We start from the raw sequence: 17,557 nt of genomic DNA on the forward strand, positions 1-17,557 counted from the left end.
CTACTAGGATTCAGTATAGTGCCATGTATAAAAGGAAAATGTTCAATCACCATGAAAATTACTTTTACTGTTCGAATTTATTTTAATTCGAATTACCATTTTGTAGAATTTTTATACTTTATCTTCATGGCGATTTCAAGGAACAGAAAAAAATGTACAGCAATGAGAAGACTGGAAAATATTCTTCTTTTTTGTATGTATCAAGATTTATGTAAGAATTATCTAAGTTTCTCGACCGCAAAGTACATATGTTTATAATTTGATATTTTTGTCAATGATTCAACTAATATAAAAGCTTTTAAGAATTTTCTAATGTAACAAATTTCATGTACTTTTTTAATGTTACTTTTTTAAATTGCTCGTATATTTCTAATTATCTCGTCTTACATGTCTGTAAGGAAATACATGTATAGTTAACATTATAAAACGACATGTGATTACTATTGGATTTATTTAAATAAACAAGTCAAAGACTGATATAATTGGAGTAATAGAAATTGAAGTGATTGGAATAATTGCGTCAAAACACGATCATAATTTTTTAATTTAATTTTGTATATGTAATTTATATATACAAATATTTTATATAGAATTTTAATTCTGTAATAATTAAATTTAATTTAATTTGTGAAGTATTCTTGCAGTGTCGTTGTATTTTTGCAAATTCTGGATTTCACTTTGAAATTGTAGTATCTGAAAGTTTCAAAAAAATACATGGAATCAGTATGATTCTTAAAATGTACTCTCTATTTCTAACTACTATAATTTCACTGAAAATATTCTGTAAAGTAACCTTTTCTACTTGATTCTGCAACAAACTTTGTTTAGTTTGGGGAGATGCTTCGTCTGATGGTTTCATTTGAAGTTGATTCAAGGATTCCAACAGTTCGCTAATTTTTTTATTAATATCTCTGAAAAAAATGAGAGATTAAAGTTATTTTATCATAAGAATTCTTTCTGCAATTTTACCATGTTAATGTTGCTAACAATTTTTTACTTACGCTGGTGGAATAAATTTTGGTTTACTTTTCTTTTTCGGTCGTGATTTTTCCTAAAATTCAAATTGATACAAAACAAAGTTTAATTTTAATGAACATGTACAAATTTGAAGTAAATACAACGAATCTTACTAATTTAGGTTTTTGTTTAAATATCGAAGCGTAATCTTCCAAATTGAATCCAAAAGGAATGTCCTCTGTTAAATAGAAATTTTTGTTAATAAGAAGGTAAATATTGTGAAATTTTTAACATAGTACCTTCATTTCTTCTGAATGCTTTTTCCATAGCTTTTTTAAAACTCCTTTTGTCACGTCTCCATTCTCTCAAAACATTTTCATCTCTAATAAGTAGATCAATTATTAATATATATTTAATATATAATTCAAAGTGTTGTGTTTCATTATAAAACATTACAAGCAATTTTTTATTTTTGAGAATTCTTACTTCATTTTTTGAAGAATTGATGCCTGTTTAGAAAACAATTCTCTCGCTTTGGAAAACCATAGTAAACGTTGCTCCATTAAAACGTTTGCACCCCTATTTTCACACCTAAATACATTTCGGGAAAAAGGAAGGAAATACATTGAATGTAATTAAATTTGATAAAATTTAAGATTTAATTTCATTGATAATAATAGAATACATATTTAATAATATTGTTAGTTCTATAAAAACTGCTATTGAAATATGTTCAGAGGAAATTTTATACACAATTTAACAGTTAAACATTTCTATTCATAACGATTAAAGAGCGACTTCATAACGTTAGAAATAATGTTGAGACACTTGCATTCTAAATAAAGTATTAAGTAAATGTATTTTAATTTTGTACAATATTTATTCCAGTATACTTCTTGCTTAATTTTAACTATTTACAAATCTTCAACTTTTTAGTTACATATATACAAGTATCAGAATTATTTGTTTAGTCCAACATAATTTTCTAAACAAGACAAGATCCATTCAGAATTACTCAATCTCATAGGATGTACTTTAAATCTTTTTCTGTCTTGTGTGATAATATCAAGAATATATTTATATTCTCTATTATTATTATAACATTTTTTATTATTTTCTAAACATGTGTAACTATTTTGTATTTTTGAAGGAAAAAGATGTTGAGATTTGCCAGTGGTAGATATAGATTTACATTCTTTTTCTGGCAATTTATATGTTTTTAGAATGTTTATATTTTGTCTTACATAAAGGGATCTAGGAGATGAACCCATTAATCGCAAAATTTTATTACTTATTTGTTCAGTTTCATCAATTTTAGCAGATGAATTCGTTGTAGTTTTGAAGTGGTTACAACTTTTTAAAGATCTATGTTTTTTTCTTTCACGACTGTGTAATTTTTCCACACAACAGTCATAGGTAAAAACCGAATTTTTTTTAAATAAATGCTCCATACTTTTTGACAAAAAGAACAATTTTTCGTTCCAATACCTGTTACTGGGTTTGTAAGACTTCCGTTTTTCAAACGCATTTGTATCATAAATCGTGTTCTTGAGTACTGCTTTCTTTTTCTTATTTTTGCGTGGGGATTGATAACAAAGAATAGTTGAAAGCTTTGGCTCAATTTTGTCTGAAATATAAAACGATAAATAATATGAGTATTTTTCAATTTCAGTGTTTGTAGTACTTTAATATAAAATATAAAATCAAGTAGATTAGCTTCATTGTCACTTTATCTAGGAAAATGATTCTTTTAAAAGAGTAATAATTGTTCATAAATATTGAGTGATAATTTATCACGCGAATATAGTTACTTGGTTTAAACTCCACTGGACGGGCAGGATGTGCGTTGTTCCACTCAGTTCTTAAAAATTCCAGAATTGCAAAATAACCGGAAGTAATAATATTCTGTGGCGGCTCGATAAGAGGATTCGGACTCACTTGCAGAGTTTTTAGTTTTGGCAAAGTACCTACAATAGAGCACTTTCAGTCTTTTCATTTCGGCGTAAAAGGAAGTAGAAGATTAAAAAAACAGGAAAGTTACAAAAAGTAGGCAAAAGTTTGAATCGGAGCTTACAAAGTTCCAATGGCAGTTTTTCAATTTTATTTCCTTGAAGAAGAAGCGTTTCTATACACGGGTGCGACTCGATGCTGGCTGGTAACGAAGAAAGTTGATTATTTCTGACATCAAACCATTTTAGGTGTTTTAAACAACTGAAGATTTCTGCCGGAAGTTTGGTCAAGCTATTATCTGACAAATATAACATCTAAAGGCAAATTCATGAAACCTGATTAGAGATAACTTAAATAATACAAAACAAATGACATTGTAATCAAAATTGAGTTTTCTCTTTAACTATGAGAAAGGTAGAATTGTAAAAGAAAAAGGTTTATTTAAATTTCGAAGTCATTCTTGCATTCTGGAGAAACAATTTTAAACAGATCCATTTAAAAAGATTCTCATTACCTATTACGTTATTGTACACGACATTCCATTTTGATCAAAGTATTCAAATATTTTCAAAATTAATATACATTGAAACAAGTTTTTTAAATGGATATCCAAGTAATTAATCAACTAAATTATCTATATATTGCAAATTATGAAACTTGTCTTTTTATATGTTATTAATAAAAAATGGAAGTAACTTCAAAATCTTCAAAGTGCATCACCTCGAAATAAAACATTGCGAAACACAACAATGCAAATGTGAAGTAATAAGTCATACACTACGATACTTTGTATGTCTAATTCGAACAGAATTGTAACAAAATGGTTTCAAAAGACAATTTACCTTCAGTTGCGGAAACTGATTCAATATGTCATTAGGAAAATGTTTCAATTCGGTATTTGAAAAATCTGCAAATATTTCGTTGCACACGGGTTGTCTTTTGGGAATCAGTGACAAGGGTGCATTGATTTTCGAAGACTTCTGAGATTTCTTCAGTGTCACGGAAGAGCTATCCGAAGTGATGTCTAGAGAAGAGTCCTCCGCGGGCGTCAGGCTCAAATCACTTCCGTTTGCGTTCTTTGGATCGTTTCCATTCATTTCTACAATAATAAAGAATGATACAAACTTTGAAATGAGTTAATCACTCTTTTAAAATTTGTTAATCGTTTCCAATTGTAGAATTTATGTCGAAATTTAAAAATGCTTGTAAGACTTAAAATATAGTAACAAATCACCTAGTGTCTCGGGCGTAATTATAATGGAGTTTGATGGAAAAATACTGATTAGTTCTTCGTTTACTGCAGAAGATTTTGTGTTTTCATCGATATCACACATAATATTTGGTCCAAGATCGATACTAAATGTATCCACATTTTCACTTGGATTGTATATATCTTCCGCATCGTCCAAAACTCGTGATGATTTTGGATATAATTCATTTTCGATACTTAATTTCCGAGAATCATCGTCTTTCTACCAACATATGCACATACGTATATTAGTATTCTGAAGTGGTAGTGCTATTATAGTTCATTATTCTAATACAAAAATAATCGTCGCCAGTACAAATAAACAATTAAATAAAGTATTAAAGAAATAGAATTATTCATACACAGTGGTTGAAGAAACAACAGAAAATATGTAATTAAGAATATTGTATTTTGTACTTTTACACAAATATAAGTAAATAAAAGAAAATTAAATAAATAATTAATTCTTACCCAAGATTCCTCCTCAGATACATTTTCCTCGTTCGTAGTTACAGAAGCTTCTTCAGTAACCTGTTTCCCGTTGTCAAGCTTCGAATTTTGAACAATTTGGTGAATTAACACCAATTTCTTATTGCTTGATTCTTCACCAAGTCCGTAATATTGTGTCAATAAATTCGTCGCCAGATCAGACATGATGTAGAATAACGAATTTTTCACAGTTTTTATATATATCACTTAAAGATAGTCTTCAAAAGGCGAGAATAACATAGTACACTTTGACAGCGGTTAAATCGATCAATAATAATTCTTGTTTATTCATTACCAAGACGACGAGAAAATTATATTTCCTCCATTTAAAAGAAATCAGAATAAATTACATACGCAATTGCGTCTGTTTAAAAAGTTCTATAAACAAATTAGAAAAACTATAGTAAACAACAGTAATATGATATGATATATGATACATTCAGCTACATATTTTCTTTTTAAATACATATCGAATTTATATGTAATATGTATTTAAAAAATGACAACTCAAGGAACATGATTTTCAAGTTACTACTATGAAAGTTTGATAAATACACATCTATTCATTATAAAAATTTTGCTAATAAAACTTTAAAATTATAGAGTTTATTCAATGAACTTTTCAAGTATAAATAGCAAATTATTTAAATAATAGTAAAAAAACATTTAGGTACTGCAAACAGCATATAACTATTTGCAGACGAATTATTCGAGTAAGAGAGCTTCCGTTAGATAAAACTACTCTTTTTACCAAAATTATTTGTTTAGTAAACAATTTTCTTCTAAGCTCATAAATAGATTGTTGTCTTCCCGGAAAAATATATTTTTTTAAGTTGAGTCATTGTCGAAATGCATGTACGATATGTGTATGCATAAATTACTGAAATAAAATCTGGCGTGAATAATATTCTCTTCTTTTTTTTACCAATTCGATTAGTTAGCTGAATGCAAATATTTAGTAAATTGTAAAACATTTGAATACATAAAGGCACTCCAATTCTACAAAAAAAATTTTTTTAAGTTGATGTTATACATATTTCGATATTTTAATAAAATTATTATAATTAAAAAAGAAAAGCCCTGGAAAAGGAAAAAAGAAAAATTTGTCAACGTTACACGGTATTCCCAGGCGGTCACCCATCCAAGTACTAACCATGCTCAACGCTATTTAACTTCGGTGATCGGACGAGAACCGGTGCTTTAGAAGCGTGATTTGAACGTTCACATAAATATATGTTGTACATATCACTGATATAGTGTTTTATTATTTATGAATTATATAAATAAGTGAAAAATGCTCATATTTTTAAACATTTTCCAAACATTTTTAATAAAAGATAGTCTTATTGTCCCATTAAATATATGATAATATATTCATATTTAATCGTCGGACAGCATCGGGACAGAATGGAACGGAACTGAACGGATTCTGTACAAATACTAATCATTTGTTAATAATTATATTATAATTCTATAATTTATTGTTTCGTTTGTTAAATATGTTCATTGCCCTTAGGTCATTGTCCTAAGAATCTATGTAACATTGTATTAGAATTAGAATACGACGTGTGGATTGAACAGCGAAAGAAGAAAGTCCTCTTGTCTAAAAAATCTTATATTAAGCAAATGTCTCATTGCGAAAATGCATTATGGGAGGCTTAAATACCGGAGAGCGGAAGCGATACAAAATAAATAGACTACTGTACGTTAAAAGTTTTGACTTTGGTTTTCAAGCGTAAGACTGCTTGCAATTGCATTTTATCTTGGATCTATACACTACTTGGTTGAATTTATCAGTAAGGTTTACATATCTAGCAGGCACAGCCTTAAACGCTATGTGTAAATATTTACATATGTATTTCAGAAAGTATATTAATATGTAATAGTTAATGTACTAACACGTTAAACCATCAGTCATTTATAGAAAAATATTAAGAAATCGAAAACAATGTTGATACATGTATAGAGTTCGTCATTGGATATTGTTAGTTGAAGGAAATAGAAATTACGGTTAAAATTATTGTGTATTTAATAATTGTGAACAAAATTTACAGTGAGCTCTTGTAATTTAATGAGTTCTTCGCCAAACAAATATATACAGAGTAATTCACAAATCCATACCTATACTTCAAGGGATGAATTTACATGTTAAAATTAATCAAAAACGTTATATGAACATATTTCCTATGTTCCTCATTTATCGAGTTATGAAAAATTAATAAAAATGCTCGAAGTATCTGCTTCGTGCCTCAACACACGCTACTACACGTTTTGTTAAGTATTTCTCCAACAGTATTTGGTACGAAGGAAATAAAGCAGAACATCATCATGCATAAACCGCAAGTTTTGCCCAATATTCACATCATGTGATGTATTAGAGTACATCATGTAATAATTCCTGAAGGTCATTTCATAAACAGTCCCATTTAACCAAGCTGAAACAAAGTAAAGTCACAAAAGATTATTTCCCACAATTCCTCCCCATACATGAACAGAAAACCGTCATTCATACCTTGACTACAACCTTGCATGTGGATTATCTTTTGACCAAACGTGTTCGTCATAATTCCATACTCCACTTCTAGTGAACTCTATCTCATCACTGAATAAAATGAAACATAAGAAAGTAAGGTTCTCAGCACATTGTTTCAGGAACCAATCAGTCATTTGGAGAGGATACCAAGAGTCTTTATATTACTATGTGAGCAATTCTAGTTCTGTACGAGTTTGCATTTTGGGAGAGAAAGTATGATAATGTATAAGTTGTTAGAAGAAAACTGATCATCCAACAATACTGTAAATTCAAAATATACATCATCGGTGACTGTCATGATGGAGAATGTACTCATGGTAGTGTCGAAAACATTCAGGACAGAGGCCAATTTCCCCTCGATGGTCCGGTGGACAACTATCACAAAAATATTTTGTTGTTTTTTTACAGTGTCTACAAGTCTTTCGTTTACATCTCCCCGGAATTGATGTGGAACGATTAGAGCGTGAAGGATAATGTTGGATTGTTGGAATAATTGTGGGAATAAATTTGGGTGGCCTGTTGGGATAATCTATAGTCATTAGTTTTTCAATTACATCGAATCGGAAGTCATATAGTGATTTTTTGGTCTCAGTCGTATAAGAATTGTACAGTAAGTGGCTGTTCATTAGAAGCAACTGGAAAACATGAATCGCGAGCTTTTTATACCATTTCAGAACTGTGCGTTCGCATGGATAGTAAGAGAGAAGTTCATCCATCTGATTGATGCCGCTCATCCTTTCATTGTATTGTTTTACCATTAGCGGCTTTTTGGCCACAACGCCTTGGCGATTAGTTACATCAACCATTCTACTAGAATATTCGGATGATACCATTAGAATTTCTCGTTTATCTTTCCATTTCATCACACAAATCCCGTCATGTGTATATCGCTCTGCGATGTCATGTTTTCTCAGGACTGCTTCTGTTACGTCAATCGGGTTGTTTTGTCTACTCGTTTTTAATGTTCCAGTCAAGTACGTCCGTTCATTTAGCAAAGTACGAGTAAGCATAACAGTACTGTAATAGTTGTCTATATATACTGAGTGTCCCACTCCAGTCCGTCCTTCCAGTAATTTTTGTACTATCTTTTCTGTATAATCTGTATCACTAACGTCAACGTCTATCGATCCAGCGTGAAGTAACAATTTTACGGCCGGACCGCATGATTCCGCCAACACGTGCAATTTCATACCGCATTTGTAGCGTTTTGTTTGTATGTATTGGCGAAATGAAATTCGACCTCGCCATAAAATCAATGGTTCGTCAATCGACAGGTCGCGTCCTGGTGTAAAAACTAAGTTCATTGTCTTGTTAAAATAGTCAATTATAGGTCGAATTTTGAACAGTCGGTCCATCGGTGGTAGCTGTCCTTCACTCGGATTCCTTGCAAAATGTAAACACTGTAAAATCAGTAAATATCTGTCGCGTGTCATAGTCTCTCCAAAAATTGGTATATACGAAAGACCGTTTTTAGTGTCTCTTGCTGACCAATAAGCCGCCAATCGAGAACATTTAATTGTTCCCGTATGGAAGGTAATCCCTAAGAAAACGAGGAATTCCTCCCTCGTTAATCGCTTCCACCGTTTTATCCTCCCATTTGGCGACTCATTGGTCAGTAAAAGACATTCAGCGAAAGCATTTGTTTCTTCTACTATTGTATCGATGAAGTCGTCAGTTAGTAATAGTCGGAAATAGTCATATGGGGTATGCCCTGTAGGTAACTGTTGCAGTTTTCGTTTTGAAGAGAAAGGAATTCGAGGAATTGTCGGAGGGGAATTTTGCCATAGAAAAGACTGTGTAGTCGTTTGGAGGGGTACTGCTGGCCATTTGAAAACTTGGCTCGTCTCTTGACCATTTGAAGAAAACAGTTCTGGCAATACGTCGTTTTCTTCTCCTTCATTAGAATAATTAATGAATTCATCATTTGAGTCATCACCACTATTGTCTTCTTCACTTGATACATAATCCTGGAGAACATCTGCAAGTATTTTTGGTGTCAAAGCACGAAGTTGAATACTTGAGCCTTTTACAGTTCTCTTTTTGGATGCTGAGGTGGAAACCTTAATATCTTTGTGGTCCACATCAGAAATAGGTTCATCTGAGAATAGGAAAATTGAATTTAATACATAGAATAATTATTAATGATAGAAATGTAGAATTAAAAAAAATTTACCTGGACTTTTATCATTGTTTAGCCTCCTTCGAGATTGTAGTGGTTTTGATGATTCTTCTAGAATAAAAAAATATATTTTATATTCATATAAAAATATAAATATAAGTTTAATATAATATAAGCTATAATAGAGAAAAGTATGGTAATGTGACATTTATTTTATTTTTTGATCTAGTGAGCTTCAGAATAATTATAAACAAGAGCATCACTGAAATTGTCTGACATCAATTGCAGTGAAATACTCTGCACAGACATGAATACTGTAGATGTTATAGAATTTTTGAATATGTTACTTTTCCTGAATTAAGCTAGAATTAAACAAAAGTTTAGATAGAAAATCTGACAACATTACTTTTGAGAAAAATAAGAGTTAAATCTTACTTTTAAATACCTAAAATGATGTTTTTGGCTAAATATTTTAGAGCACCAAAATTTATTAACTTGTTTTTGTATATATTCTCATAGTATTTTCGATGAGTAGAATCCAAAAATACTACTCTTAAGGTAGTTTAGTAAAAGATGATGACAATACAGATTTTGTTCAAACTTGCAACATAACTAGTCTAGATATTAATATGTGTCTGTTTAATTTGAGTATAATTCACCGTTTTCTCATTATGCCGACGCTATAAAACATCGTGTGTAGCTGACAAAATTTTGAACACCACACTCGTCTGTAAGATTTTAAACATAATTTTATCCTAGAGGTTGAATAACAATTGTTATATGTTAATAACAAATATTAACTTTAAAATAGGAGTTCAAATTACTTTAACGCGATATTGGTCCAATCAGGGCAGCCGTTGGATGTAAGCAAATACACATGGATGACGCTCGCTTAGGGAGGTTAGGTCGCTTTCGATAAATAGAGCATTTATGGATAAAACAAACATACAGTTTAAACTTGGAGGAAACTAAATTTGAGTTCGGATTAAATCTGGGCCAAATTTTCGTTAAATTTGAGTTTATGTTAGATCTAAGCTAAATTTTTATTGAATTTGATTTGAGTTTAGGTTAGGTCATAAATTATGAAACTATGTTAAAACATTAAGAAAAAGGTTGAATGACATGTATCTAAGTACCGAATATAACATCACGAACAGAAGCTATTCAGTTTTACAATAATCACATATAAATTTCACTCTCTGGATTTACATATTAATGTTTATTCAGAATATTTGTTAAAATATCGGCCTAAAATATCAAATTGTAATGAATAAAATTTACCATCAGAAGAGAACGATCCTTTTCGCTGCATTTTTAAAAATACGTATGCATATATACACAAAACTTTCACTGTATGTAAACTGCAAAACAACGCGTCATTATCAATATTTATTTTACTCGTAAACATAAACAATAGAAATGATGACAAGAAATTGATTTACACAATTCCATACTCTTCTCCTTATCGATACCTCGAAATTGTTCGTTTCTGACATGCTATTGGACTATTGGCTCTGCCGCTTATTGGAGTTAGACGAAGAATCCAGTTTCCGCATATTAAATTAATTTCTTTTTAAATTAAGAAGGAAATATGAAGTAACTCAATCATTATATTTTTTTAAATAAAATTTTAGATTTTATTTACGTGTATATATACATAAAAGTTATATAATTTTTATATATTTCTTTTCAAATATTAAAAAAATTAATTTAGTGTCCGAAAACTAGAACGGGTGTGGAAATTGAGTTCTTCACCTGCAAGAAATAAAATTTGAAATCCGCTAACGTCAATGTGTGGAAATGAAAATATGGAAGAGTCGCCACAGTAGTACAGAGGGCGCAGTTGAGGTATAATTTCACGTATTTTGTATTTAGTTGTTCATAGAGTCTCTGGTTGTTCAGTGCTTTGTGCGCCTCAATGACTCGAATGGCGTGTCGTGTATTGTGTTTGATGATTTGTAATTAAGATTTGCTTAAATATTACGCAAAATGTCAGATTCAGAAGCAAGTAATTTGTCTGACAACGAAAATGATCGAGGTGGAGGAGGTAGCGAAAGCGAACAAGAGGAGAATCGATCAGTTAAGTCCGCAGCTGGCAGCGATGGTGGCAGCGTTGGTGAGAGATCACGAAGCGTTTCTCGCAGCAGAAGCCCCTCCAGATCACGATCTAGAAGTCCTTCCAGATCGCGATCTCGTTCTCGGTCTGCCTCTGGGTAAATAAAATTTTTGTAAAATGAATTTTATGAATAATCGAACTTTACTTGCTAATTGATAGTATTCATTGTAATCAAGGTTGTATTCAAGTCTGATACATAGGAAATGTCCCCAATCGACAATTAAACATTCTAAGGGATAGAAGAGTACTCAAATGCGTCATAAAAGGTTCTGTCGAACTAGTTCCTGTTTCGCAGTAATGATACATTGAAGTTAATACTAAAATTTTGCTGTAAAAATACCTTATGTTTATTAGTGATACAAATGCATTGGAGTAGATTGTTGATTGGAACCTTCAGCTGTTCAGACAGGAGTATGTCTATTTTTGGAGGTTCTTAACGGTACAAACACGTTATTGTCATGTCACGTGAAATCACTACATACTGTAATAAATTTGTTTCATATTATAGCAAGATAGATCCAAAACAAGAGGAAAACCTTGGCTCATATTATGGATTTGCTATGGTATGTAACGTGTGTTCGTGTGACATGACAATAATTGTTCATACCTTAAGATTCTTATAGCGAAAACTTATGTAGACCAGAACTAGAGAATATTTGAAATAGATTGATAGAAATAGTCATAATTGAAATATTTCCTTTGACAAGTATTATTTCGCTCTGTTATTTTTAATAACGGTTATATGTCAAGCACACAGATGGAGTAGCAGTTGAGATATTTCTACATTCTAGCCACATGACATTTATTATTTTCACTCAGCTATCATATTCCGTGGAAGTGAAATATTTATTTCATAAAATAAATGAATGTATAGATATTCATCTCCTTCAGAAATATGGACAGAGCTACAAAGAATTTATATGCATCTCATTTAGTTTTATTATGTCAAAAGTCGAATTCATTTGTCTTTTCTCCTTATTTGCTCTAACTTTATCTCAGACATTATTCTTTTTTTCAGCACCTGCATTCATTCTTTTCATTCAGTTTTGCTCTATTTTGCTTACATACTATGTTTTTTTTTCCTACCATATTCATTTTCCACATGTCCTCTTGTTCTTCCTTATATTGTTATCCTTATTATTTCACTATTGTCATTCTGAAAGTATTTTAGATATGTTACTTTTTAATAAAATAGTACTTTTATGTTTAATAAATAAAATAGTTATTTTAAATACTTTTTCTATAAATTTTGTATTAAAATAACTATTTGAAATATTATTTGTTTCAATTACAATTGTCTCAAAGAAATATTTCTTTGTTATTCTGACATATTAGTTCGGATGTAGGATAGCTGAGTTTATTTCTACAAACATTTTGGACTTCTGAAGTTTAATTACATTTAGACCATTGCAGCAACATCTTTATCTAATTATCATTTGTATAATATGATATTATAGTCTGTCGTATATTACATGAGAATTGATAAGATTGAACCAAATTAATAAAAGTCTAAAACCAGAGACAAATTATATATAAAGAATTGTTATCCAATAAAGGTCAAATTGTATAATATGTCGGTTTTCTCATTATTGCATTTTAGAAAGAAATTGGGGTTACAAATAATCAGACACTACTATGTATACATATATAGAATTACAAAAACAAGCTTGTTTTCATTTTTACATTAAGTATTCTAATGAATAATTGAAAGAAAAATGTATATAAGAATTATATTTATTAGAAATTATTAGAATTTATTAAATCTTTAGTTCAGAAGATGGTAGAGCAGATGAAGCAGAAGAAGCAAGATCTGGAGATGAAGAATTGGGAGAACCTGAGGAGGAACCTGAAGGTAAAGTTGTAATGCATTATAAAAACACTGAAACCATAAGATATGTAATATGTATAATGTATTTTTTTCATTACTTTTTATATTTGTATCAATGTAGGTGAAGATTTGGATGGGACCAGTGAATATGATGAAGAAGAAGAAGAAGAGGATGATGATAGACCTCGGAAGAAAAAGAAAAAAGATAAATATGGTGGCTTTATTATTGATGAGGCTGAAGTAGATGATGAAGTTGAAGATGATGAGGAATGGGAAGAAGGTGCTCAAGAGATCGGTATTGTGGGAAATGAAGTTGATGAACTGGGTCCCACTGCAAGAGAGATTGAAGGAAGGCGTAGAGGCACCAGTCTTTGGGAGTAAGTACATCTACATGTTTACAACATTTTTGAAACCATTTATATCTAAGCTAATATTCGTAATATTAGTTCCCAAAAAGAAGACGAAATAGAGGAGTACTTAAGAAAGAAATATGCTGATGAATCTGTAGCTGCTCGCCATTTTGGTGATGGCGGTGAAGAAATGAGCGATGAGATTACTCAACAGACTCTGTTACCAGGAGTTAAAGATCCAAATCTGTGGATGGTGAAATGTCGCATTGGAGAAGAAAAAGCAACTGTACTTCTTTTAATGAGGAAGTTCATAACTTATCAGTTTTCAAGTATGTAGCTAAATATCTGTCTACTTCATTAAAAATACGTCATTATTTTTAATCATGTATTTTAATTTATTAGATGAACCTCTGCAGATTAAATCTGTCGTTGCACCTGAAGGTGTGAAGGGTTACATATACATAGAAGCATACAAACAGGCGCATGTGAAAGCTGCTATTGAAAATGTCGGAAATTTGAGAATGGGTGTTTGGAAACAACAGATGGTACCAATTAAAGAAATGACTGATGTATTACGTGTAGTTAAAGAACAGACAGGCCTGAAAGCAAAACAATGGGTCAGACTAAAACGTGGAATTTATAAAGATGATATAGCTCAGGTGGATTATGTTGATTTGGCACAGAATCAGGTTCATTTGAAACTATTACCCAGAATTGATTATACAAGACCTCGTGGAGCTTTGAGGACTGCACAAAGCGAATCTGAAGCTTTAAAACGTAAAAAGAAAAGAAGACCAACAGCAAAGCCATTTGATCCTGAAGCAATTCGTGCTATTGGTGGAGAAGTTACCAGCGATGGTGATTTCCTAATTTTCGAAGGAAACCGATATAGCAGAAAAGGGTATGTTTCGACATGAATTATTCTACTTTATCGCTTAATATTCTTGTGTTTGGTAACAGCACGTTTTCGTTCCAGATTCTTGTATAAAAATTTTACAACAAGTGCAATTATTGCGGAAGGAGTAAAACCAACACTTTCTGAATTAGAGAGGTTTGAAGAAGCTCCAGAAGGTGTTGAAATAGATTTAAGTGGAGGCCCAGGAACTGGTCTTTCTGGTAATAAAGACGATGCAGCAGTAACCCATTCCTTCAGCACAGGAGATAATGTTGAAGTGTGCGAGGGTGAATTGATAAATTTGCAAGGAAAAATCGTTTCAATAGATGGGAATATGATAATGGTTATGCCAAAGCATGAAGAACTTAAAGAAGCATTAGAATTTCAAGCGTCAGAATTGCGAAAATATTTCACTATGGGGGATCACGTTAAGGTAAAAATTAAAGATACAAAAGAAATTGATAGAAAGAATTTGTCATAAATTGATAACCTAACTGATTTAAATATTTCAAGGTCGTAGCAGGAAGATACGAAGGTGATACTGGTCTTATAGTCCGAGTAGAACAGAATAGAGTAGTTTTATTTTCGGATTTATCGATGCATGAATTGGAGGTCCTCCCAAGAGACTTGCAGCTATGTTCGGATATGGCAACTGGTGTAGACAGTTTAGGTCAATTTCAATGGGGTGATTTAGTTCAATTAGACGCACAAACAGTAGGAGTAATCGTTCGATTGGAACGTGAGAATTTTCATGTACTTTCCATGCATGGAAAAGTAATCGAGGCAAGGCCACAAGGACTCACAAAACGACGAGAGAACAGAAATGCAGTGGCATTAGATTCTCAACAAAACACTATACAAAAGAAAGATATTGTAAAAGTCGTAGACGGGCCGCATGCTGGAAGAGGCGGCGAAATTAAACATCTGTACAGAAGCTGCGCATTCCTACATTCTCGCATGTTTGTGGACAATGGTGGAATATTTGTGTGCAAAACAAGGCATTTGCAACTTTCTGGTGGAAACAAGTCCAATATATCATCTATGTCGCCCGTGGCAGGATTTATGTCACCCAGAATTGCTTCACCGATGCATCCTAGCGGGTTAGTTTTTACTTCCTTAATATTTTACATTAACTTATGTATATAAAAAAAATCTTACTGGTTTCATTTTTTTACAGAGGTGGTTTTGGAAGAGGTGGCGGTGGAAGAGGTAGAGACCGTGGTGGAGGAGCTCGACGCAACAGGGAACTTATAGGAACTACAATAAAAATAACAGGTGGACCTTACAAAGGAAACGTTGGAATTGTCAAAGATGCGACTGAAACAACAGCTCGTGTAGAGTTACACTCCACTTGTCAGACTATTTCCGTGGATAGATCACATATCGCAAATGTTGGCGTACAAATGAAAGATGGCGGTTTCAGCAGTCATAACAGGACACCTGGTTATAACGCAGGTGGTCAGACTCCAATGTATGCCAGAGATGGATCGAAAACACCTATGCATGGTTCACAGACGCCTATGTACGAAAGTGAGTATTGAGAAGAGATAGAATATCGTAAAGATGATAGACAGTGAACTAAGGGAGCTAATACACTTCTAATTTCTTAACTTCATAGATGGTTCCCGTACACCTCATTATGGTTCAATGACTCCTTCCCATGACGGTTCGCGTACGCCAGGACAATCAGGTGCTTGGGATCCAGCAGTCACCAATACTCCTGCAAGAACAAACGACTTCGATGGTTACAGTATGGAGGAAGGTGGATCTCCAGGCTATGCACCTGGTTATCCTTCTACTGGTGGACCGTTTACACCACAAACACCTGGTACAATGTACGGTTCAGAGCAGAGTTTCAGTTCGTATCAGCCAAGTCCTAGTCCAGCAGGAAGTGCGACTGCTAGTCCTAGTCCTGCGGGTTATGTAGCTACCCCTTCACCAAGTGGTACTGGATATACAACAAGTCCCCATGGAGCGTTTGCAACTCCCTCGCCAATGGGATATAGTCCAATGACACCTGGTAAGTGTTAGTCTTTATGTTCAGTCTCTTTTGGAATTTGATTTCGAGTATTTATAACTGTGGATTTTTAAGGAGTTGGAGGCAGTCCATATAATCCGCAAACACCTGGTGCTGGTTTAGATAGTAGTGTGGGTTCTGGAGTTATAGGAGGAACCGAATGGCACACTACAGATATTGAAGTTCGAATTAAAGATTCACATCAGGACCCTGCGCTTGCTGGACAACAGGGTGTTATTCGAGGAATATCCGTAAGTGCTGCTTTTTCATTTTTTCAATTTATTTATTATTTTTGGATTCATGTTTGAAAGTTTAGAGATCCGTCACCTTTTCTAGTTTTAAAATTCTGCTGCATTGTTACACGGCATTGATATTTTTACAGGGTGGCATGTGTGCGGTTTTCCTCCCTGTAGAAGACAGAGTCGTGAATCTGCTTTGCGAGGAACTAGAACCAGTTGTTCCATCACGAGGTGACAGAGTTAAAGTAATCAGTGGAGAGGATAGAGAAGCTGTTGGCACACTGCTGTCTATAGATAATCAAGAAGGTGTAGTAAAACTGAACAAAGACGAAGTGAAGATGTTGCATCTGCGATTTTTGTGTAAAATGAAAGCATAATTCTTCATTCCAAGACAATCTCAAGATATTAGATAACAAGCGAAAGACAGTTTTAACGATAATAGTGAGAACTATTAGAACAACATTAAAATTCCGTTAACACAAATCTTTTCGCGTTGTACTCGCCTGTTATGTTCGAGTAGTATACACATTATGTAAAATAAATACATATTATTATTGTAAAGATTATCTAACTCCTTTATCTGTGGTAATTGTAACGACATAAAAGTTATTTTCATCTTTTCAGAAAAATTATGAAATCTATAAAATGTTTTGTATAAAAATATCATTAATATTAATATATCGGATGAGATTAAAAGAAATTTTGTATTCAAATTTTAACTTTTATAGTTTGTTTGAAATGATATAACTTATTTCATGTAAGATCCTCAGAATTATAGAGTAATCATACTGGATGGTTTATTAATCTGAAATTAG

General features: G+C 32.2%; 2 protein-coding genes and 1 pseudogene across 2 annotated transcripts; 1 reads left to right on the top strand and 2 right to left on the bottom strand.

Moving 5' to 3' along the window:
- Nucleotides 1–534: 534 nt before the first annotated feature.
- On the bottom strand, nucleotides 535–4,810 carry LOC143177256 (uncharacterized). Its single transcript, XM_076375119.1, has 12 exons — nucleotides 4,628–4,810; nucleotides 4,142–4,379; nucleotides 3,750–4,006; nucleotides 3,032–3,221; nucleotides 2,769–2,924; nucleotides 2,446–2,584; nucleotides 1,444–1,548; nucleotides 1,257–1,339; nucleotides 1,131–1,195; nucleotides 1,002–1,051; nucleotides 794–911; nucleotides 535–693 (listed from the first exon to the last, which is right to left on the bottom strand). The coding sequence occupies exons 1-12, from the start codon at nucleotides 4,808–4,810 to the stop codon at nucleotides 616–618; spliced, it is 1,662 nt and encodes a 553-aa protein (XP_076231234.1). The 3' UTR covers nucleotides 535–615.
- A 939-nt stretch (nucleotides 4,811–5,749) lies between these two features.
- LOC143177716 (5S ribosomal RNA) lies at nucleotides 5,750–5,870 on the bottom strand (annotated as a pseudogene).
- A 5,305-nt stretch (nucleotides 5,871–11,175) lies between these two features.
- On the top strand, nucleotides 11,176–17,303 carry Spt5 (Transcription elongation factor subunit Spt5). Its single transcript, XM_076374715.1, has 11 exons — nucleotides 11,176–11,510; nucleotides 13,183–13,265; nucleotides 13,363–13,618; nucleotides 13,688–13,920; nucleotides 13,994–14,492; nucleotides 14,568–14,919; nucleotides 15,000–15,586; nucleotides 15,664–16,016; nucleotides 16,105–16,506; nucleotides 16,579–16,754; nucleotides 16,886–17,303. The coding sequence occupies exons 1-11, from the start codon at nucleotides 11,287–11,289 to the stop codon at nucleotides 17,117–17,119; spliced, it is 3,399 nt and encodes a 1,132-aa protein (XP_076230830.1). The 5' UTR covers nucleotides 11,176–11,286; the 3' UTR covers nucleotides 17,120–17,303.
- Nucleotides 17,304–17,557: the final 254 nt, after the last annotated feature.

This window comes from Calliopsis andreniformis, chromosome 3 (assembly GCF_051401765.1).
Source record: "Calliopsis andreniformis isolate RMS-2024a chromosome 3, iyCalAndr_principal, whole genome shotgun sequence".
Classification (NCBI taxonomy): domain Eukaryota; kingdom Metazoa; phylum Arthropoda; class Insecta; order Hymenoptera; family Andrenidae; genus Calliopsis; species Calliopsis andreniformis.